Below are 24,177 nucleotides of genomic sequence, written 5' to 3' on the forward strand. Positions count from 1 at the left end.
GGTTTTTGTGGGTGATCAGTGTCGCACCTCCTCTTGTTTTTGAAGCCTTACAGGCCCCCCCCCAGATGGTGTTGTGTTTTAAGGTGGTTGCGGTGACTTTGAGGCAGAGAATTCATAAGATACAACTAAGAGAGAGACAGTGTGCCACTCATTGCTGCCCGAGTTGCTACATCCTACAGAACACAATTGTCACCCTCTTAATTGATGTGTTTGACCACATTCCTTTCCCACCTAGTGTTCAAAGTTCACATATATTGGCTCAGCCATCACCTAACATGCCTGTAAATGCATGTCGGAATTGTCTCCGTTGTGCTCACAGGCGAGGGTGGATTTAAACCAGACACTTCCTGGTTCGTAATTTCCAAACTCTTCCGCAGCACCTTATGCGATCTTGGTACCTCATCTCGCTCCTGTTTTCAGGGACAGCATATCACTTCCCAGGCTCTGATTATTCCTTACAGCTACCCTCTTATGACCCATTATTGATATTGTCCCGAGGAACAGCATGTGAGAAACTGGTTACAGTAAAATTTGTCTTCTAAAAATTTTTTGTTCTTCCATAGAGCGATTCCAATTTGTAGCTATGGCTGAATTGGTTCCCTCCCTTGAGGATTCCCCCACTCACCTCTGTTCTGATACCCCTGTGGAACCACTGGCAGCCCCCGTTCTCTTCCAGCTGAGCAATCCCTTGCCGAGATCGACATCCCTTGCCGCTTTTTCCTAGAAGGTCGTTGCCGCTTTGGTTCCCGCTGCCGGAACAGTCACCCTGGTGACATGGAGCTGCTCCTCGTTCAGAAGACTGCGGATCCACCGCAGTCGTTTCTCCACAAGGCAAGAAGCCCCCCCATGAAGACTGCAGAGGATTGTTATCTCTGTCTCCTCTGGGACCCCAGGTGCCCGCTGAACATTTTTCTATTGGTTACCTTCGATCGGTTCTTGGGGGTTTGGAAGAGCCGTTTTGCTGCGTTCTCGTGGGAGGATCTGGCTTCAGCCGGGCCTGCGTGCTGGCTATCCCCATAACATGGATCCACTATTTCAAATACAAGACTTGCATGGTGTGGGACAAAGTGAGCCGCACAGACGACGTCTTTGGGTCCACAGGAATTGGGAGAACCATCTTGGATGTGATGAAGGAAGTCGACGAGGCAGCCAGAACCACCGAGGAAAGGGCTCAGGACCCCCCTTCAAATGGAGACAGGAGAAAAGGGGATGGGAGGTGTCGGACCAAGGCAGCTAGAGGCCGGCGGAGAAGAGGCAGTCATGGTTCAAGCCATAGAAAAACAGGGGTGCCAAGACAGTTGGTGGACACAATGTGTTCAAAGCAATGGATAATTTGGATGCCTTCAGCATCACAGAGGAAAATGATCCAAGAGTGGGAAGATGAGGAAAACCGGCTTTGCAGAGCAGGAAGGTGGACACCTTCCGCATCGCAAACAGCGTCCCAACCCATTTCATAGCTATCCGGTACCAGCCGAGAGACCTGGGAAGCTGTGAACTCTTGCAAGGCGCCCTCTCTGAGGTTCAGCCAGACCTAGAAGAGTTTCTACACCCTTTGCCTACTCTGCATATCACACTGTGTCTACTGCACTTAGATACTTCGGAACACATCTGCAAAGCTGTTACGGCTACTCCAGGAACTGCAAGCCAAGCCAGCGCCTGCTGCCCCCAGCCTTGCTTCTCTCCTTCCACAAGGTCGAGGCTTTCCATTCTCGTGTGCTTTACTTGTCACCAGCACCTACGCCTGGGCTGGGATCACTGGCCCGGACTTTGGAGGACGCCTTTAGCAAGAAGGGCTTGGCAGTGATTCCTCCTCCGGACAAAGAAAAGTTCCACTTGACCATGGTGAAGATCCCACGGGCAAAGGCAGATCTACGGTTGCCAGCAGATTCCTCATGGATTCCAAGTATTAATGATTTAGGAACACAGGCTGTAGAGGCATTGTGTTTGTGTGAGGTTGGAAAAGGTAGGAGACTGATGGGTTTTACACCACGGTTCTGAAAATCAATCTATACTGAGACGGGTGGCGCCTCCTGTTCTGCTGCTCGAGGCGAAACAGGAAGTTTTGCCATGCTGCTGCTACTGCTACCATGCGCCTTGTCAACACTGGTGGTGATTTTGGGCAAGATTGTGTTGATTTCAGACGAGATCTTACCTCGAATAGACAGGTTTTGTCCAAAATCGGCACAAATTGCGGTGGCACTTCTCTGCTGCTGGTAGAGGGGCAGATGCATGCTGCCCAGGGGCTTCTGCCACCTGAGGCCAGCAGCAGCACCCTGCCTAATGGTAGAGCTGGCTCTGCTGAGGCAGTTATCAAGCAGCAGGTAGCATCTTGCAGTCAAAATCCACTCTACCGAAGGGGTCTAACCCTGTAAATTTTATTATTATGAACAGCAGGAACACAACTAAGATGGTGAATTAGCCTGCTTTGAATAACCTGGGCTGGCTACCTACAGAAGGAATTTAAGAGGAATGGGGATGGTGGGGGATGCTCAGACTGTGCAGATACTATACTCATACTGCATTAGAGCTATTTTGATGGCAACAGTAGGAACTACGGTGTCCTTTCCCCATTTATTCAGGCAGGATACATCTGGTAGACTAGAGCAGGGGTCAGCAACTTTTTCAGCAGGGGGGCCGGTCCACTGTCCATCAGACCTTGTGGGGGCTGGACTGTATTTTGAAAAAAAGTATGAACGCATTCCTATGCCCCACAAATAACCTAGAGATGCATTTTAAAGAGAGTGGTACCTCTGGTTACATACTTAATTCGTTCCGGAGGTCCGTTCTTAACCTGAAGCACCACTTTAGCTAATGGGGCCTCCCGCTTGCGCCGCCAGAGCATGATTTCTGTTCTCATCCTGAAGCAAAGTTCTTAACCTGAAGCATTACTTCGGGTTAGCAGAGTATGTAACCTGCAGTGTATGTAACCCGAGGTACCACTGTAAAAGCACACATTCTACTCAGGTAAAAACACGCTGATTCCCGGACTGTCCGCGTGCCGGATTTAGAAGGCAATTGGGCCACATCCGGCACCTGGGCCTTAGTTTGGGCACCCCTGGACAAGATAAGTACATTGGGGTACTGGGAGCTACACCATCCATGTGATGAGAACACCAAACTTTGACGACAACAGGGACATAAAATAGGGAAGTGGCTTGGATGACATGGCCTCACCCCCCCCCCCTTTGCGTAACAAAATGAAGCAAGACTTTTGAATGCAGATAAATTTGTTCTTACCATTTAGTCATGACCAAGACCTTTTGAGAAGAAAGTGACTCAACTGTGCACTTTTAGTTGTACTGCTTTCAATGGATGTTTGTCATGACTAAATGGCAAGGATTGCCGGCCACTGTCCCTGTACCATGTAAAGAGGAAATCTGCAAACATTGTAGCTAACTAGCTCAGAAAGGCTGTAGGCTCTTATGTTCCTCTAACAACCTCCTCTCCCCCCTGTCCAAACACTTTGTATGGTAGCTTTTGCAAGTCAGCAAATCTACACACATCACACACACCTTGCCTGTTACTTTCGGGGGGGGTGTGTGTGAAAACAAGCTACAATCTCCCTTTGCATGTGCTCTGTTCCTGTGTTTTGTTCCTAGAGACTCTCCCCCCCCCCCCCGTTCAATCTTAGAAGCCAAAACACCAGAGATTTTGCAGATTTTTGTTTCAAAAATTTGCTTTAAATCAGATGGAAAAAGATTCAGAGGTTTCTGTAAAGGAAAAAGGAATCTTTGAAAAATCCAGCCCAAGCAAAAACATCCCAAAATTACACATGTTCAAAAATAAAGAGAGAAAGAAAAGAGGAATCAGAGCAAAGGAGAGAGGGTGGGGAAGGGATTATGAGAAGGCTAGAGACTAAGGGTGGGAAAGGAGGAGAGAGAGAGAGAAATGGGAAGGGAGAAAAGACAATTGGACAATCCTTCAAAACTTTATAAACAAAATTGAAAAAATGTGAAGGAAGAAAAGTAGAAATGGGGTGGTGCGTTTTCTGAGTTTACCTGTAAAGAACTGAGGACAGAGGGAGAAAAATAAATAATAAAATTTAAAAAACAAAACAAAAACTGAGCATGACAACTCCAGAACACAATAGAAAAGGAGGAGATTGCAAGGATCATCTTGTGTGTTGATTCAATTCCTCTGTGGTTCCTTCTTACTGCCTTGATTTGATTCTCTTTACGTCGCCACATCCACAATGAGGTGCAATTTACAAAGAAGTCTTTTGCATTCTCTGCACAGGAAAGAGTCACTGAAACTGGTAGGAAACACGCCAAGGCAAGGCAGGCTTTGCTTTGCTCTTCCCCCTCAGGCTGGTTTTTTGATCGGCTGGAGAGGTGACATCTCTTTCTCCCCCTCATGCTCTTTTGGAGCCAGGCCGTAGCTCGGAAGAGGAAAAAACTGAGACAGCGTTAGTTTTTTGAGGAGCACAATGGAGAACACAAAATGTGCACACAAAACAACCTGGATTTTTCATCTTCAGAGAAAACCATCTGTTAAACTCATCATTATAAAAGTAGAAAAGCACAGATTTTTTTTTCCTCTTAGAAAACAAAGAGTTTTCCTAGCATTATTTACAACTTGTAGCTTCTGTACAAAATCATCATTCCACATATTTACACAAGGGAACCATTAGTTCTCATGTACCGCTGACTTCTCAAATGTTTTCCCGGTGGAATCTAGATGAAATTACGCCTCTGGAAAGATACTCGAGTGGGTTTTAGAAAAATCTAGACAAAGGGGTCCCCCTGTAGCTTAGGGAGAAATCATTCTAGCTTCCTGAACACTCTTGTGAGGGTGAAGGGACGGCAACACCAGGAGACAGCAGTTAATTCCACATCTCCCAGTGATTCATTAAAGATCCCTGTTCTTTCCCCAACCCGTTATCTCAGCCATTTCTGACCAGTGAGTGGTGGATGGGGTCTTGCAGCTATGGTCTCTCATGCATCTTGACACGAGGGGAAGAAAAAAAACACCAGATGATCGTAAACTGATGCTCACGTATTCCCCAGCACCTCCCTACCCCACTGCTGGCAAAAAACACAATCGTTAAGACTGAACTCTCTGCTCTTCTCCGTTCCTGGTGGTCTCAGACGCCATCCGATGTCCTTGGATCTTACCCCTCTTCTCTCCGTGTGCGGCGTGGACAAGCGGGAGAGGCGCAGCACAGCTAGGTTCCGGCATGCCCACAGCAGCCAACTGAATCTGGTTTTATATATGTATAAATATATATATACATATGTACATAGGTTAAAACAGGGCAGGGCGGGGAAGTGGGCCTTATACTTTCAGAAATTGGCCAGGACCGCCAAGCTCTGCTTGCAGTCAATCTTGGTGGCGTCGGGACTAGTATACACAAGGGACAGAGCTGCGAGGAAAGCTTGGCACTCCTCCTCGCTCTCGAAGGCCAGCTCTGACACAACGTAGGAGACTGGAAGCACCGGGCGGAAACTGGGGGAGATAAAAAGAGACACTGGTGAATGGGAAAAGGCAGCAGATGAAATCCAGGCTAAGACGACAAGCAGAATCCTGACCCTAAGTATCCAATTAGTTACCGTTAGCTACCCTGGCAACGTGAAGAAACTTCACTTGAGCTCGTTTCGTATTTAAGCTCCTGGCCCTCGTGGTTGTTTTAAGGAGTGTTTGAAAAGAAGGGGTCCATTGGGATGGGCTTTCAATGTGCTGTTTCATTTGTGAAGAGGAGCCAAAGTTCAGCTGGCATAAAGTTGAGTGTGTGTAGAGAATTAATTACAAAGATATGGGGCTGGATGCAATAACTGAGGCATTCTATCCTTGCTCAGAAGCACATTCAGGAGGCCTGCAGATTATAGAAGTCCTAAGCTATGAACGACACACAAAAACTAAACCTACCTCTACACCCCAATGCAATGGTACTAAACATACAGAGTGAGGTAGAAGAGGCAGCTAGCTACACCCAAGGCAAGGTGGAAAGAGTTGTCCAGACTGTACTGGTAAATAAATAGCAAGTTAGTGATGAAGCGCCCACACATCCTGAAAATGCAGAATAGTCAGGACTGGCATTGAGCAGGTATCGGCTCTCCTCCAAGTGGAAGGAAAAGCTTAGAAAAATGTACACAGCTGTGCCTGGGGAGCAAGTGGGGGAATAAACCCACTTCAGGGAACTCTCCTACGTCAAAGTAGAATTGACTTTATATAGTACAATTGTCAAAAGGGTGACACCGCAGAAAGAGATCTTGGGAAATGGGGCAGGAAAGAGTGTGCTATGACAAAACATACTAACTTGCTGTTCTAAGGAATCCTATTAGTCGTTCACAACCTTGCACACAATTAAAATTTGCTCCTTCCAACACTCTCTCTCTCTCTCTCTCTCTCTCTCTCTCTATCTATCTATCTATTTTTGCTTGCTATCTTTTGGTTACTTCTGGACTAATGGGCAGTTACCACTGCCACTAATTACCACAAGTGCTTTGTAAGCTTTTGGACCTTACAACCATTTTATTAAATCCCTGTAGACAAGAGACCTCCCTGGCACTTTATAAAGGCTTGTGGCATAAACTGAAGGAGCATGCAAAGCATATGTGAGCAGATACCACCCCTCTATGCAAGCCCTTTTTTCAGTGCAATGCGCACATCGGATTCCTTTCCTATCAGGATGCAACATCCAAGGCTGCGTCCCACTCAAAACAACAGAGTGTAGATAGATTGCATCCATGCTCAAATGCACATCCAAGGGAGGCCCAGTTTCCCAGTTCCAACAAACGATAGCTATGCAGCGGCTGCCTTCTTCTGCAGCTCTCTTTATCTGAACCAGGGCAGGCACTGTGCCATGGGACAGTCCTATTCCTTACCCTGCCCTCTGTCCCTCTTCAGGTGTGGGATGCAGCAGCAGCAACAAAATTAAATCCCACAGGTTTGCTCCTGTAATTATTATTTCTTTCCCATACACCAATTTTGTTTTTTGTCTGGGGCAAATGCTATTTATTGCTTCTTGTGCCCAAATAAAATCTCAACGCTGTATTTCCAGAATCAAGTAAAAATAAGATGAGCACTTCCTTTAGCTGTTAAGTTACTTAGATTTCTTAAGTGAATCCAAACAGCCCTGGTGGGTCCTCAACCTGGTCCCAGTTTCACAGCCAAACTGCTATTTAAAACCCAAGGGATCAATGGTGGCTTAAGCCATCTTCCTACTTACCTGTGAAGGACATGGCCCTCTAAGCTACAGTCGCAGAAACACAACCCCCTTTTACCCGCCTCTAGCTACAGGGGACTTAACTCTTCCTCTTTGCCCCACAACAGAGTTGGGGCAAAGGGGAGAGGCAGGAGAAGTGTGCAGGTGTGAGTCATCTCCCCAGCCCTGACCCCAGGAGTGTCTGGTTTGACTTCACATACGTTTTGATCATGGCTTTGAGGGCCGTTTTCCTCTCTCGCTCAGCAAACTTGTCAATGAGGTAGCCGGACATGCAGGGCGCCTGGCGGTACAGGCAGAAGAAGCGGTGGTAGTTGGACAGGGCCCAGGCAGCCCGCAGGGCAAGCGCATGTGCCACACAGGGGTCCGCTTTCATCTCTTTTGTCAAATACGCCAGCTCTGTAGTGATGTCTGGAGGGGAGAAAACAGAGTCATCAAGATTCATTCTCATGCTATAACCTTCCCCGCCCCCATTTGCTTACTCTCAAATGCCCATCATGTTTGGCTTAAATATACAGGCCTATTCTTCATGCCAACATTTAAGCTTCCTTGGCTTGGCACAGTCTATTAACACAGTTGGTCAAGAATTTAAGCTCTTCTTTCCCAATAGTCTGGAGCCTTTATCTGCTTTACAGTATTTTGAAAGCAGGTTTAGCAATATACTTGATATCCTTCTAGGGCTGGCACTGATGGAAAGAACACTAGCCTTTGCAGGGGCAGGCTGTGGGGAAGAGAGGCGCAGGGGCTGGGAATTCCTGATAGGTCTCACGCTACAGTCCAATGTGTAGTGACTGCATCTTCCGCCTACAGGCACAGTGGCTACAAGGACACGTTCACGGGCAAAATGCCACAAAAATGGGATCCCCATGTGCCAAAGGAACTCGGCAGACTAGCCTTGAACTACCAGAGACTCCTGCATCCCCTTCCCTTCAAGAAAAATGTGCTAAACAGCAATGAACAGGGATTGGTTTCCTAATTGCAATTTACAAGTAAGATAGGCAGCCTCACCACAAAACTGCTGCAGGGTCAATTCAGATTTAGCTATGACCATACAGGTCTTCCTCTCCACCCATGCACCCCTCCCCTTCCCAGCCCCAGCACTCACCCCCTGAGTTTTTTGTGAAAATGTAATAGAGGATGCGGTAAGCAGTGAATTCTCCAACATTCCCAGGGAGGTTCTCTGCATAGAGTGACTTCAGCTGTGTCTGGCACTGGTTGAACTCCTCATGGTCACCCTAGAGAAGATACTCCCGTTATTATGGAACAGTTTCAAGTTGCCGCACACCCCTCCCGCCTCCTAGAGCCAGATACAAACTTGGCAGTCATGTGCTCCAACCTCACCAAGCCAGAAAGGCTCTGTGCCTTCCCTGAATTAGCACCATCCTCCTGCACTTATCCATGTATTGAGAGTGTAATGTGTGAATGGGCCCTTAATCCTCACAGGTTCTCATCTGGCTAGTGTAAGAGAGAGAAACTCTTTGTGCCACAAGGGCTACCTGCGTTGGGAATTGTCACACACCTGCGCCTCCCTCCCTCAAGTTCTGCGTGTAGCAAGTTCTAGATATAATTCAATTTACTAATATTTTATGAAACACACTGAGAAACTATCAGTATGTGACAGGTGAAGGAGATAGGAAAAAGGCAGAGGATAGGCCAAGGGTTATGATGTTTTTGGGCTCTTGGGCACACCTGCAAACGAGACTGCCATGGGCACCCCAGCTGCACTATATTTGCCTCTCCCCAGCTGTAGCCCCACCCCAACTGCCCCCTGCCCCACAATTCTATGTGAAAAAGGCTTCTATTGGCTCACTAAGGCTTCTTTCAAACCTGATTTTGGGGTGAGGGAGCTGATAGGACCCTGTGGGTGCCAGAGAAGGTCTCTGAGGATATGTGTGTAATCATGAGCACTAAGCTGGCAACACATTAACTAGGAGAACAAGGCACCTATGTCGTTCCCCAAGGCATCTTCTTGTTTTTAAGTAGGTGCAAGAAACTACAGGCAGATTTATAAAGTTCTCCACGGTTACAAAGTGAAGTACACTGATTCTTTTTCCTTACTAAAATGCAAAAGGAAAAGCAGGGATTCTCCAGTTTGAGAATACCTTGGTGCATCTGACTGAGGGTGGTAGCCACTCTATCTCTTCTCTACTGAGAAGGGCAAACAACACATTTCCTGGGACATGGTCTGAAGAAATGCCATGAAGCAATCTTGTTGAAGCTAATTAGTTCTGGGTCGGGCGATTACTTTGTGTATGCACACGAAAGCTCATACCAAGAACAAACTTAGTTGGTCTTTAAGGGGCTACTGGAAGGATGTTTTTTATTTTTTATTTTGTTTCGACTATGGCAGACCAACACGGCTACCTACCTGTAACTTAAGGTTATGTACATGGTTCTCCCACCTTTTCTCCTCATATCAACCCTGTGAGGTAAGCTAAGCTACAAGACGGTGGTTGGCCCAAGATGACCCAGTGAGCTTCATGACTGAGGAAGGATCTTAACCTGGATCTCCCCCATTCTAGCTGTGACGTCCCATTGGCTCTTACCTTCTCCAGTGCTATCCTGGCATGGGTTTCATAGACCTCCACAGTGAATTCTGTACGAATTCCCTGAACCTAAGCAGGGCAAGAGAGAGAGTTAGCAAGCAGCTATAAGACAGTAAGTATTTACATATTCATCAGTGGCTGAATTCATTTCTGCTTTCCCACAGTGAAAGGAAGGTTTGGAATATACGTGGATAAATGAAGTGCAGGCTGATTCTGAAGCTATCAGGTTTGGGAGACACGTCGCAGCCTCCTGCAATGGGTGGAGAGACTTTGTTGGCCATGCATAAAATGCTCTCCTAACACCGCCCCTTGGCAAATAGAAGTTTCTACAAGGCCAACCTGATCTTCCCTTCCTTGTTCTTGCATGATTCACGGATATGGGCAGTAACCAAACCAGAAGCAGAAATTGCAAAGTAAGAGCATAAAAGTGTTCCAATAACTCAAATGAAGCAAGCCAGCAAGCCAAGGAGGCGGCTCGAAAGCCCAGTTATTTTAAACCAACACAAAAGATAATACAGATAATCTGTGCCACAAGCAGCAGAAGACCAAGGTGTACCAAACCCTACATTAAAAATAGCCTTTAAATCTGCTTCATCGTATGAAGATTGCATTTTTAAAAGCTTTTCTGAAAGCTTCTATCTTGGTGTTACCTCCTGTGGACAACTCTAATACGGCTCCCCCAAATAATTTATCTCCTTCGCTCCCTGCCCCCAAAAGTAACCACCAACCCTAGTTAGAACTTGGAAAGCTATAAAAACTACATTAAACAAAAAAGTTGGACATTTTTGAACCAGCTTTACTGTACTGTTGATGCCACCTGCTACTGTGGAAGCTCCAGAGGTGATGCAAGGCCCTTTGTTGAAAGCAGCTCCCACATGATTATAGAAAGCGGCAGGCCTGTGTCACCTTGGGGGGCTTTCAGAGTGCCATTCTGAGTTCACCTTGGCTGTTCACATGGCTTCAAACAGCTGTTTCCTTTCTTAGTACTTAATAATGAGAGAACAGCCTATGGCAGAAGGCTAACATGAATAAATTGCTATTAGCTGTTGCTCCACCTATATTATGTCAGTGCTGCTCAACCCCATAAAGCAGTGGTGTCCAAACTTTTTTCAAAGAGGGCCGGATTTGATGAAGTGAGGGACCCTGAGGGCCGACCAAAGGGCCAACCTTTTTTAAGGACTGAAGTTGTTGAGGTTTTTTTTAGGATTTTACCCCAGGAAATAAACTGTCACAGGGGCCGGATTGAACCAACTGATGGGCCGGATTAGGCCCACGAAACGGACTTTGGACATGCCTGCCATAAAGTAACACAGCAGTTCACAAAGGGCACATGTGTTAAAAGCTACAGGAACACAAAAAGTTGCCTAATTTAAGTGTTCCTTACACAAGTAAAGGTATGGCCAAGTACAGAAAGAACCAGGGAATCACTCATAAACGTTGAACTGCAGAAATACAGCTTTTCTTGCACAGAATTGGGTTGAACTCTGTGACTTGCATAAATTGCACACTTCTAAGGCCCTGAAACAACAGTCCACCTATTTGCGGAAAGCTGCTCTTTCCACCTCTGGTTTCCGATAATTTCACTAAAAATATCATTGCCAGCACTTCCAGATTTAGTTTTATAAAACAAACAAACAAGAGAAGCAGAATCTCAGGACACCAAACTGTATTCGGTACAAAGTTTCATGCTTGCACCAAAACAAAAACAAACAAAAAACAAAACAAAACAGCCCACAAAAAACCTACAAATACATGTGCTAATCAGGAGACATGATACCCATTATGGAGAATTCAAATGTACCAATTCCCTTGCCAAAATAACTGGTAATTACAAGTTCTGTTGGCAAGAAGCAAGTCAATAGATGAAGACCTCTTGTCTAGCCAAGTCTATTACAGTCACAGCAAAACCCTCCACCCTCACCAACTCCTGCCATTCAGTGCCTCAGGAAAGCTTACAGTGAGATCTTGCCGTATGGATTTCATCTGTTCACAAGCATAGGCATAATCTTGCTTCTCTTTCCAGTGAGATTTCACCATGGTCAATGATTTTTTAAGCACCTGGGAGAAAAATAAAATAAACGGTTAAGTTAAAGAGACTTCTGCCAAGCATTAGCTGAGAAAGCTGCTCAGCCTTGGAGAAACGTCTTTGGAATAGGAGTGGGTAGGATGCTGAGTGGTGGCTGGGTGACAAAGCAATGGCAATTGCTACCCAGGCTGCAGCACCTGGCATCACTGAGTTTTAATACAAGGTTTCCCCCCTTCCCAAGCCAGCATGCTTGTTTATTTTAGCACATTTCGCACTTTCCATTCAAATTAATAACCATCATAATCAAGGCAGCTATCGGTAAAGCACAGTTCCTATTCAATAAAACAGTACAGTACTTTGCTCCTTACAAAAATATGTGCGCCCTGGTCAGTCTGATCCTGCCATCAGTATGTTGTAAGTTTCCATTTGCCACTCAGGAGCCATATGGGTTCCAGCTGGTTTCCCCCACACCTGCATCAGTGTACTCTCTTTTCCTTATGCATGTGAATGAGGTCTTGCTCTTTCCCCTTGCTCTGTCTGGCACACCCTTTCCTCGAGTTTTGGGTGTATGCACCTCCCTCTTTCTCACCCACCCCCCTTGTTTGGATGTCTTTTTAACACTGATAAGAGCCTATGGGCTCCTGTACCATATATACATACATCACAACCTACTCTATTAGCCAAAAATAAAATGCTTCTTCCAAGCCTAATTTTAGCAGGGGGAGGAGCCCGTGGGCACCAGGAAAAGCTTCTGCAGGCACAACAGCTGCCCCTTATCATTCTATCTGTGGCTGTTGCCCAGAAGCGAACACAGAAAGGTAGTATGTCCAGGTGGAACAGCAGAAAGGCACAAGGTAAGCTCTTGAAGAAGACTCCACTGCCTAGGGTTACTCACAGACACGGGCCGGACAGTAGAGGGGTCCGGTGCACAAGTGAGACGCAGGTAATGTTTGGTGATCTCCTGGCAGGTGCCCACAATTTTCAGTTCGTTCCAGTCGAGTCCATCAGAGCCAGTGCTGTCAAGGCTATTGATCTGCAAAACGAGGGGCTCCAGGCGCAGTTTTTTGAAAAGGCTCGCATGCTGGAAGCGGGCTGCCCGCCGCTCCTTCTTGAACTCTTTCTCAGGATCTTCATAGTCCATGGTGTTGCGCTTCCGGTTGCGCTTGGAAGGGCCCTGATCATGCCTGCAGAGACCAGAATGAAAGGAAGGAAATGCTATTCATGGGAAATGCCCAGTTCCTCTGTGGATCAGACAGAACATGGTAACCCCTCACAGCCGCTCCTGCTCTCATGGTCTTTCACTCACTAATCTAAAAACCACACGCAAGCAGCCAGTGAATATGCTGAACTTTGGTTTTCCACCCAGCCAACCTACCTTTTCCCCCGCTGAGCTCTCATCCGGCCTCGTTCCATGTGACCTCCACGGCCCCGGTTCTTCTGGGTGTTCCTGCGGCCACCCAAGCGACACTCAGTGCCTGAATAGGAACTGTCTGAATCAGAATCACTATTTTGAGAGAGGGAGAAGAAGAGTTAAAGTGTTTCATCCCTTAACTCTTCACTGCAAGTCAAGGTCCTATATTGTAATCAGATTCATGTTACACCTGCCCCACTAGCTCTTGCGAACCTTAAGGCTGTTTGTACAATCATAAAATAACCTGGTTTTCAAATTAGCCCAGCTTGTATGTAACTTTTCCTTTTAAATTTTGTAGCTCTTACACCAAATACAATTCTGTCAACGTTCAGTATATGCCACTTCAGTGTACACCAACCAACATGCCCCTTAATGACCTGGTGCAAACTAGGGAGAGCCCAAGAAACAGTCTCTGTTCCCATTTTGCTTCTTTCACTTACCTCCGTCGGAAGTGGCGGCTGGGAGACCGTGACGAGGAACGTGACCTGGAACGTGAATCAACGCTTGAGGATGAACTGTTATCCTTCATGAAGACATTGCGGTTTCCAAACTTGGTGGGGAAGCCATTTCCGCGAGCCCGACCAGCCCCCGTTCCCCCTCCACCTCCTCCACGCTGTAGTTGAGAGTTGCCACCACCACTTCGATGCTGCTGCTGCTGCTGCTGCTGCTGCTGCTGCTGCTGCTGCTGCTGCTGTTGTTGTTGCTGCTGCTGCTGCTGCTGCTGGGAAAGGCTGGACTGCATGGAGTTCCGTGGTGAGTGGAGAGAAGACATCTCCCAGCGCTGCTGTTTCTTCTTGGGGCTTTCAGCCATGCTGTCTCGGCCCAGGCTGCAGAGAAAGCATGGGACTGATAAGTGTTCTGGATGCAATCAAGTATTTATCCACATGCGCCTTTCAAGGAAAATTCATGGCCCCCAACATGTCTCTCTCCAAATGCCCTGGATCTCACTCAGAATAGTGGGGACAGCAAAACTAGCAACAACTAAGGTCAGTGCTCCCAAGTCTGAAATCAGAAATCCTATGTAACGTGCCTGGCCTTGCAGCTACTTACCCTGGAAGTGGCTCTCTGCTCCAGTCAATTGTATAGGCAGTGCCATCTTGCAGCCTGGCTTGTAGAACTTCCTTGAGCAGCTTCTCAGTGCGGTCTTTGTCCTCTTCTGACTCGCAGGCAGTGAAGCAGCGTTGGACGTACTCCTTCATGTCTGGTGGCCAGTCTTCTGGCTTCCCCGTTGAAGAACTGCAAGGAGAAATGTATTTATATTTCAAGGGTGGTGCTGTGGGGTTAAACCAGAGCCTAGGGCTTGCTGATCAGAAGGTCAGCGGTTTGAATCCCTGCGACGGGGTGAGCTCCCGTTGCTCGGTCCCAGCTCCTGCCCACCTAGCAGTTCGAAAGCACGTCAAAGTGCAAGTGCAAAGTGCTCTGGTCCATGGGGTCACGAAGAGTCGGACACGACTGAACGACTGAACAACAACAACTGGCGGGAAGGTAAACGGCGTTTCCGTGCACTGCTCTGGTTCACCAGAAGCGGCATAGTCATGCTGGCCACATGACCCGGAAGCTGTACGCCGGCTCCCTCCGCCAGTAACGCGAGATGAGCACCGCAACCCCAGATTTGGACACTGCTGGACCTAATGGTCAGGGGTCCCTTTACCTTTACACTTTGAAGGCTTTTGCCATGTTTAAGTGGGAGGCAGAGAAAAAGCAAAAGTTTTGGGGAAACGCCATCTTTATTATATACCTTCAGACTACGTCTAACTGTGTTAGGCTGGCAAACATGGCAGCAATCAGCATTCTGAAACAGAAAGAAAACCCCTCACCAAGACTCATGCCACTCTTCAGGGTATGGCCTCTCTGAAGTGTTACCAACACGGTCAAATGTTTTTATGAAAGAAACTCATCTATATTGCATGGTAATTTCTTCTGAGCCAAACTCGTTTTAAAATTCACTGAACCTAGCTTTTTCAACACTATCTCACCAACAGTTTTAAGGCCACATCTTCCTATGAATGCATCAGCTGGGGATGGACCAACCTCCAGAAAGAAATGAATGTTCAAGAGGCTTCAGCAATGAAACACAAAAGCCTTTAAGCAATCTTCTCATTTAGTACTGAAAGGTGCTAGCTAGTTGCGAAGAACACCTGGCTACAGAGCATGCCTGAAGTGTTTCTCAATGTGGAAGGAGGCAGTGGGTGCTAGAACTTAGTCGGGGCTCTCAAGGAAGGACAGAAGTAGGCTCAGTGATGGGCAGGGCTTGGGGAGAAAGTACAGCAAGCCAGACTGAGAGGCCTAGTGGGCTGCATTCAGGCTGCGGACCAGAGATTCCCATCTTTGCATGTACACCTCTGTGCTGTGAGAACTTTAGGGATTTGAGAGTGAGACACTATAGTGGAAGTCAAAGAGCAGCGATGGCCAAGCAAAAGGCAGCACTGCTCTTAGGCTTCCCTCCTAGCATAATGGCATCCTAGTTGGTGAAATGGGGACCAGGTATGACCATGATGTGGAAATCTCTGGTATATTTAATAATCTGGGCTGGATTGAAGTGAACAGGTACAAAGTAAGGTGCTTCATTTCTACAGGCTGAACATCAGCTGCTGTTCTGAATCAGAAACCTTGGGTTACAAGAAACTCAGCAGTGCACAATCTTAATTATAGTGGCAGCAAGAATGTTCGCTCCCAGAAACCCTACACTGAAACCAAGCAACCAGGTGCTTTCCAGCCTCTTCCTAGAACTAGAAGGCTAGAAACGTGCAAAAATGAAAGTGAAGTATTTCCAGGAATATGGAACAATCACTGACACTAACCCCGCCCCCCCAGAAAGCACAGCCACAGGCAAGGGGATTTCTGCAACCTAGAGATTTGCTTGCCACCATCCCAGTTTCCTTCCCCTTACTAGAAGTGTGAGCGCCTACCACCCAAACATAAATAATGAAAAACTGAGGAACTTGTGCACACCTGTGATTGTGGCGTTTCTCAGAATTCTGCTGGGAACCAAAGTTGCTGTGTTGTTGCTGCTGCTGTTGCTCTGAGGAGTTGAAGTTCTGATTTGTTACCACAAAGGGGCGTTTTGGTAGGTTGAATTTCAGACCACCAGACCCAGGTGCTTCTGTTGGGAAAGAGAGGGGTTTGTGGCGATTCTTTTTTGGAATTTGGCCGTCAGTCTCCTCCAGGCACAGAGTTAAAATGCCATAAGGGAGACTCTTATTAGTTACTGTGGCCGCAGACGCTAGCACAATGGAATCTCGTGTGCCATTTCAGTTACACGAAAATGCTTTTACTCAATCAGTTCACTTGGATTCATGGTTCTTCACTGTAAATAAAATCCTGCAATCTGCTCATGAAGCAAGTGGTACCATTCGTTTCTGTAAAACTGCAGAGAAACAGCAGTTCCTTTGAGTGAAAGCACAGCAACAAAGGATTATTTTAATTATTTGGAAATGCAGTAAGCACTCCAACTAGTCAGGACTGGATGCCAGGTCTTTTATAAGAAAAAAGAAATCTCTTTCTCATTGAAATCAGTGAGACAAGAGTAAAGACACAGCTACCGGTAACTTACTGCATCAAACACCTAAGTGCAACTATCTCAATGTTGATCCAATGAGCTTTTTGGGTGAATGGGAAGGGCTTCAACTTGCCCAAGGGAGTTCCCTATCTTGCCGATTCTCCCCTCCAAGCTCCCTCATGTCACAAACCATGCGGGTCTAGAAGGCTCCCAACTCTAAAGAGCAGCTTTTCGGAGGATTCAAGGGGCTGCAGTATGAAATCCACATTGCATGAGAACCAGTGTGCTGTAGTGGTTAAAAAAAGTGTTGGACTAAGACAGGAGACAGCCTAGATTCAAATCCCTATATTGGGTGACCTTGGGCCAGTTACCGTCTTTCAGCCTATCTCACAGGGTTGCTTTGAGGAGGGAAAACAGGAAGAGGGAGAACTATTTTCATCACTCTCAGCTCCTTGGAGGAAAGGTGGTATGTAACGATATGTATGCATGCAGAAAGGAAGCTGCTTGTGTTTCTCAAGAGTCCAAGCCCATATATTTAAACTTTACTAAAATGGTATCAACAGTTACAGGTGGGTAGCCGTGTTGGTCTGCCATAGTCGAAACAAAATAGAAAATTCTTTCCAGTAGCACCTTAGAGACCAACTGAGTTTGTTCTTGGTATGAGCTTTCGTGTGCATGCACACTTCTTCAGATACAATGAAACAGAAGTCACCAGATCCTTAAATAGAGTGAGGGAGTGGGGAGGGGTGTTACCCCTGGTGACTTCTGTTTCAGTGTATCTGAAGAAGTGTGCATGCACACGAAAGCTCATACCAAGAACAAACTCAGTTGGTCTCTAAGGTGCTACTGGAAAGAATTTTCTATGGTATCAACAGTTCACAATTCTTGGCTGGATTCAGTAGTTTCTAGTACCATTTCAAGCTATTGACAAGGCTTGACTTCCTTAGCTTTTGTTAGGCTTTTCCATAAGGGGCACCCACCACCCAGCAAAGAGGAGCAGTGGTCAGCATCCACGTGTCTGCAGCATCCTCTCTTCCCTCAACCTATGATGTGAGTCTGGTGATATTTTTTATTTTCCTCTAGTGCAGGGGTTGCCAAAAACACTTCAAAAGTTGTGGACCAGAACTTCTGTCAGCCCCACTTAGTGGAGCCAGGGGTCAGGGATGGTGGAAGTAGCCTTCCAAAGCATCTGCAGGGAGCCATGTTTGCTGCTGCTACTGCCCTGGGCCCTTAGAAACTCACGTTTCATGCGGTTCCACAGCTGGTGTCCTTTCTTGGGCTTGGCGGCATCCTGGTAGGAATGCTGCTGCTGGTTGTACTGGTTTGATGACTGGTTTTGCTGGCAGTGTGGCCCTCCAGGAGGCCCCCCCTGTTGCTGTTGCCCCCCAGAGCCCATGGGATGGTTGCTATGTTGTGAAGGATGGCTGGGATGTTGCATAGGCGACTGCGGGGGATTGGGGACTTGCATCTGTTGCTGTTGGCCTGGGTAGGACATCCCTCCATCTTCCATGCCTGGGACTGGAGGCTGAGAGAAAAAGGAAGGCGATTGGCACCATCACCATCTCTGGAAGCCACATTCATGGACAGTAAACATTACGGGTGCAAGGCCTCAAATCAGGCAGGAGTCAAATACACCATGGCTTCACACTTCTGCCTGAAAACCTAGAACCCCGGCCTCCCTTTTTCCATCCCCTCTCAGAACTGGGAAGGAAAGTCAGAATCTGTTTTGAGCCCCTGGCTGCACAGAATTGTTTCTATGTGCTGTATTTCTTTTGCATCACACCCCAGTCATTAACTACCATCACTGCAAACTTCTGAAGCAAGAATTTGGAAAGCCAAAAAATCCAAGTCATACAGTCAAACTGCACAGCACAATACAGAGCTGGCCTTGCTCACATCCATGGTAGCATCACACCCAAAAGAATTTGGCTGAGTCAGACAAGTTTGGCTAGACATATGGGAAGGCAAAGAAATAAAGCTCATTTCCTCCTGCAGCCTTTAACCCAGGCAACACCCTCTTTTCCAGAGAAGCTGTTTACTATTGGCAGCAAAAGAACAGATCACCCAACAGCCTTTCTGTAATCAACCAAGCCCTCTTCAGCTAAAATAGCTCTTTACAGTAAGAGATAAGACAGTATTTGGAGAAATTACTTAGGGGGAAACTAAATAGAGTTTAGGTATCCATTACCTGGTTCATGTTTCCCTGATGCTGTCCAGGAACTGGTGGTTGCTGGGATGCTGTGGACGAGTAAGAACCTGGGACACCATATTGTCCAGGAGAGCCATACCCTGGGTAGACATTCTGTGGGGAGGGCAAGCCATGGAATCGTATCAGAAGAGACAAATTCAACGTAAGAAGGCACTTCACACGCAATATAAAAGTTGGCCACTTCCCCATGCCTTCTATACGGCAGTTCATGGTGGTGGCCAGAATCTCACTTGAGTGAACAGAGGGTTTTTTTTTTCTTGCCCTGCCTTTCCTGCCCTCCAATACCAAAGGGTTTCACTCAACAAGCTTTCTATGTTTTGGAACCGCAGAAATAAACAACTCCGGCAGCAAGTTATGCTTCTGTGGCACACCTTCTCTGCAGTTAGCTTTGCTATTACCCTGCTGATTTAGTACAGGATGGAGGGAGGGCATAGGGGAAGCCCAACTGATGGGGTTGGGAACTGCCTTACCTTCCTGTCCCCCCCCCTTCTGAAATTCTAGGATCCTTGCTGCAGATGTCTCTCGACTGAAGAAATGGAGTTACGATGAACAGGCATGCTGGGAGGGAGCTTAGGAGGCTGGCCAGCTGCTGTTACTTACCATAGGGTAATAGTAATTATAGGGGTAGAGGTAGTTGTACTGCTGATACCACTGGTAGTACTGCTGCTGCTGTTGCTGCTGTTGCTGCTGCTGCAAGGATTCTCCTTGTTGGGCTGCATACTATAGAAGAAAAGAGCACAAATGTTTATCATAAAAGGATGTTCGGGAAGTTGTTTGACCTTGCTGACATAGGAGCTAGGCTAGCTGTCCAATCACTCCAGGATCTTACTACTTTTCAGAATGACAGATTTGGTTGTGTGTCTGTCTGTTCAGTAATACAATCATGCTACCCAGGCATCCAAAGTCCCAATAATGCAGACACCAAATCTGTCCCAGAAAGCAAAGGCTCCTAGCCTAGTCTACATCCTCCCCAAATCAAGAAGAATCTGTTCTTCACGCTATGGAAGCTCATAGCATTCATGCTCATTTGCATGCAGTTACTGTATGCTTTAGGCAATGGAGCCCTGGACAAAGCCTCCCCTTTGGCTTCTGAGCAGAGTTCCAGCTAGCAAGTTAAGATTACATTTCCAAAGGTTTGTCAAAAGCAGACTTGCACACTATGAAAACTGGCAAAGAATTCTGCAACTTCTCGGGTTACTCCAAGATGCCTTTCCAGGCAGCTGAAGAAATATTGAACCTTCTTACCTGTGCATTAGCCTGTCCATTGGTGGCACCTTTGTTATTGCAAGAGGCAGCAGCAGCACTGGCCTTACTAATGCTAGCTAATGCTTGACGGGCCTTCTCCCATTCGGGGTTCTCATGCATGGGGCCTTCCATTCCATTCTCTCTGCTGCTCCCGTTGCCCAGATTGTACTGAGGAGCCCTACAAGGTGACATATTGGGATGAAAGATTAGTGAATTCCAAGTTCAGTTATTACACAGCCTATTATTATTATTACTATTACTATTATTAAAACATTTAATTGAGCAGTGTTTTCATTTTCTATGTTTGCCATTCCTTGGTCATTCTTCTGAATTTACAGGACTGAACGCTCAAGGCGACCCAGTGAGCCACTATCATTTGAACCCAGATCCAAATCCTCTCAACATTCACAGCTAGAGAGTCTTACATAAGTAAATTATGCACAGAACGCATACTAGGTTCATGTCACAGTACTACCTTATAAGCTGTTCCTTTCCAGCTAAAACATCTGAAACCATTCAATTGATCAGCATCCAAAAGGTGTGACCAGGATGCTCATGGCATATTGCCACCCATCAGAAACATCAACACTGAAGTTTAAGACCTTCTAAATCCGGGATGGGGGAAGCTGTGGCACTCCATTTGTTGTCAAACTCCCAATTCCCATCAGCCCCAGCCAGTATAGCCAATAGTTAAGTTTGACAGTAGTTGTGGCCCATATATGGAGGCTAAAAAGGCTCCCCTTTTGTGTTCAAAACTCTCAGTAATTTAGACCAATGCTAAAACCCTTCAAATCAATGGCAGCTACAGGACCCTGGCAACAGAAGGCACCACACGCAGCCAGGTAGCTGACTCACAAGGCCAATAGAGGCCCTTTGTGACATCAGACCAGTTGATAACAACTGAGGCAGCAAATGCAGAAAAAACAGACACTGGAGGACAGCTGTCTCCTCACTTCTGAAAGCCTTGTGCTCCCCCTCTCTTGGATTTGAGCCAATTTATATCCTAATCTGAACCAGGATTGCTTGTAAATAATCACTATGAAAGATAAGGCAAAGTCTTTGTTTTATTTTCAGGACAACTCTCAACTCAACCTTGAAATGAGCTCCATAAAAGCTACTAGCCTGCAATCTCATATTTCTATGTTGACCATTTGTAGCCTACGCACAAACACACCAGGTTTTGTGACCTTCTACTTGGTTCCCTTGAGACCACTCTTGCTCCCCAAAGTAAGGCTGGGCATTTGATCAGTCCAAAAAGATCCATGTGATTTGATTGGTGAAGTACTGTATTTTCTGGCGTATAAGACGACCCCCAACTTTTCCAGTTAAAATACAGAGTTTGGGATATACCGGGTACTCGACCACAGATTCTCCACTCAGCGTATAAGACGACGCCCGACTTATGAGAAGATTTTCCTGGATTAAAAAGTAGTCTTATACGCCAGAATATACAGTATTTGCAAAAAAATGGGCAGTTAAACATTAACTGTATTAGAACAAAAAAAACTTTAGTTGTCGATAAAGTTGGCATGTATACTAATTACAGAAACAAATTAGTTAATAGGTTATATAAGCATGAACAAGTTTCTAGACTCTAGACCTCTCTCACAAAGGAGCTTCACAGAACAGACAGCCAATCACACAAAGTAGGCAGACTTGTCTCTGCTACAAACAAGCTGAAATTACTAGTGATCCTTTGCCAGTGATGACTATGTTCCTGTTTGAAGATGGCTACACTTATGGCAGATTAAACATGGGTAAACTCCCTTACTCCCGGGCTTTGCTAATAGGTGACACCATAATATGATTCCTACATAGTGCCAACTTAGGCTTTATCTGACTGTGATCAAATAACTGGTTGCCAACAGACAACAACCAACTATTCGACTGGCAAACCTAGCAACTGGGCAAGTTGCTGTGAAGCTTGCCTTAACCATGAGTTACTTTTTTCTGCTCAACACCACCACTAGATCTTTTTTCATTTAGAAAGCGGGTGGCTAACCTATGGTCTTCCAGATGTTGCTGAACTTCAACTCCTATCAGCCTAAACCAGCATGACCAATAGCAAGAGATGGAAGCTGTAGTCCAGCAACAGCTTTGAGAGACAAGCTTTGACTCCAAAGTAGAATAAAATAAGCCAGATTTTCTGCTGTTTGTTTGATTTATTTGTTTGTTTGCATTTGACCTTCAATCATTTCTAAATTTGTTAGATGCTCTGAAGGCCCACAGGCACAAAAAGTAGTCTAGAAATACTTAAAGAAAACTTTAGTACAGGAATTTATATGCTGCTGTATAACCAAGTTCTCAAGAATAGTTACTACAACGATTAAAAGGAAAGAAAACACACCAAACAACTCAAGAACAGAACTTGTCCCAAAAACATAAAGAACCTTACTTAATGAAAATTATAACAAAGCTCGTTTGTTTTATTGCCCCAGGGACAACTTTCTGCAGAGGAAATTCAACACTCACCCACATCTGATGACTAAAGGAAAAGCAGAGGTCTGAAAAAGGTAGGTACTATACATTTGAGACTCTGGTCTCACTTTCATTCCTCCTGAATGTCCTGTTATAGACAACTCTGTAAGACCAGCAAACTTGTGAAACCATTGCCATTATGATGTCACAAGGTGAAATTATGATCTCAATGACCAAAGTCTCAATAACATGTTTAGTTTTGGACATGTCGTCAATACAACTCTACTGCTGTTATAGCTGGCCACTGGTCCTATCTCTTAACATCCACATTTCCTCTGAGATGATAGCAGGCAGTTACTATAAAGTTTGTCAAAACATCTATGCCAAATGCATTTCTTCTGCACTGGCTAGCCAATAAATTTGGCACACAGTATTTGGGTTTCACTTCAATTTTCTGTTACGTGACACATAATTTTGTGGGATTAAACTTGATTTCTCATTCTGCAGAACCAAGGCCAGCAATCTTGAGTCAAGACCTCAGACATTACCTTCATCCAGAAAGCTGTTATAGCTGCAAGCTATAAGCCCTTCTGAGCTCTGATCAGCATCTCTTCTTTCCTCCACAAGCCTATCCAGCCACATAAAAACTGATCTCAATTTGATCCTCAACCGGATGCTTGAACCTACTGTATAATATACAGCCTTACATTGAGCCAGAGCACTGGCCCATCTACCTCAGTGCTAACTAGCAGTGGCACTCAGAGGTATCCAGCAGGGGTCTTCCCTAGTCCTCCTGAGATGGGGGGCAGAAGAGAAGGTAAATTCTTCTGTGGATTTGAGTTTTAGCCACATGGAATTTCAACGTTGGAAATGAATGTATTTCCTTAGTCACACTCATCTGGTGAGTTAATATCATTTAACAGCAGCAAATTCCTAGCCCTTTTAGGTTATGAGAGATGACAGCTGTTACAGCATGGAAAAGCTGGCTTCATATTATTTCAGCCGCACAGCAACAAAAGCAACACTGTTATGAGCATAGTTCAAATGCTAGCAAATAAGAATGAGGAAGCAAATGCCGATCAGGTTACCAGAAGTACAGTGGACAACCTTTTAAAACCACTCGGCGCACCCCAAATTCCTCCTTTAATCACACCCCACCGACCAAGTTAAAATAAACCGCTGCAATCACCATTCCGAGGCACGCTGGTCGCCTAGATTGGCAGCCATCCTCAGGTCCGTGGAACCGACAGCCGAAACCAATCCTTCCCCCGTGAGAATCTCGGGCGGCGACCTTCTCTTGGAGCGACTGCCGCTCCCGCCCTCTTTTCTTCTTCTTCTTCTTCTTTTCCACAAGTAGAGGCCAAACAAAGGAAGTTAAGTGGGCGAGATGAACATCCCGCTCGAGGCACCGCCGCCACCTGGGGACGCCCCTTGGGCACCCTCGAAGCCCACTTCTAGGGCGCCCAGCACAGGGCGAGAGAGGGAGGCAGGAAATGAGGCACCCGAAAAGCCAAAATCCTCAGGATTGAAAGGTCAGGGGCTCTCCCTCTGAAGCCCCCTCCCAGTAAGAGGAGCCGTGGTCTGCAGAGGCCGATGCGCCCTCCTTGCCGCCCCAACCCCGGGGTCTAATATCCTGTATACCCCAGCTGTTGTTTTTAAAA

At 46.2% G+C, this 24,177-nt stretch overlaps 2 protein-coding genes across 3 annotated transcripts; one reads left to right on the forward strand and one right to left on the reverse strand.

Annotated features, from left to right (window-relative positions):
* The first annotated feature begins 583 nt into the window (after positions 1–583).
* LENG9 (leukocyte receptor cluster member 9) lies at positions 584–2,181 on the forward strand. The gene is given in 9 exon segments (XM_033168391.1): positions 584–656; positions 659–886; positions 889–926; positions 928–997; positions 1,000–1,239; positions 1,386–1,627; positions 1,629–1,645; positions 1,647–1,968; positions 1,971–2,181. Coding segments are annotated over 9 exon segments (1,275 nt in total). The 3' UTR covers positions 2,016–2,181.
* Positions 2,182–3,664: 1,483 nt separating this feature from the next.
* On the reverse strand, positions 3,665–24,177 carry LENG8 (leukocyte receptor cluster member 8). Of its 2 annotated transcripts, XM_033171202.1 has the most exons (15): positions 23,706–24,176; positions 20,099–20,276; positions 19,454–19,573; positions 18,833–18,946; positions 17,887–18,169; positions 16,098–16,248; positions 14,196–14,381; positions 13,586–13,972; positions 13,110–13,238; positions 12,630–12,918; positions 11,665–11,766; positions 9,709–9,777; positions 8,268–8,397; positions 7,366–7,573; positions 3,665–5,445 (listed from the first exon to the last, which is right to left on the reverse strand). In XM_033171202.1, the coding sequence occupies exons 1-15, from the start codon at positions 23,741–23,743 to the stop codon at positions 5,283–5,285; spliced, it is 2,547 nt and encodes an 848-aa protein (XP_033027093.1). In that variant the 5' UTR covers positions 23,744–24,176; the 3' UTR covers positions 3,665–5,282. The 2 variants fall into 2 exon arrangements, with proteins under 2 accessions (XP_033027093.1, XP_033027094.1); XM_033171203.1 differs by lacking the exons at positions 3,665–5,445; positions 8,268–8,397 and having other exon boundaries at positions 7,411–7,573; positions 23,706–24,177.

Source organism: Lacerta agilis, chromosome 14, assembly GCF_009819535.1.
Source record: "Lacerta agilis isolate rLacAgi1 chromosome 14, rLacAgi1.pri, whole genome shotgun sequence".
In the NCBI taxonomy this organism is placed as follows: domain Eukaryota; kingdom Metazoa; phylum Chordata; class Lepidosauria; order Squamata; family Lacertidae; genus Lacerta; species Lacerta agilis.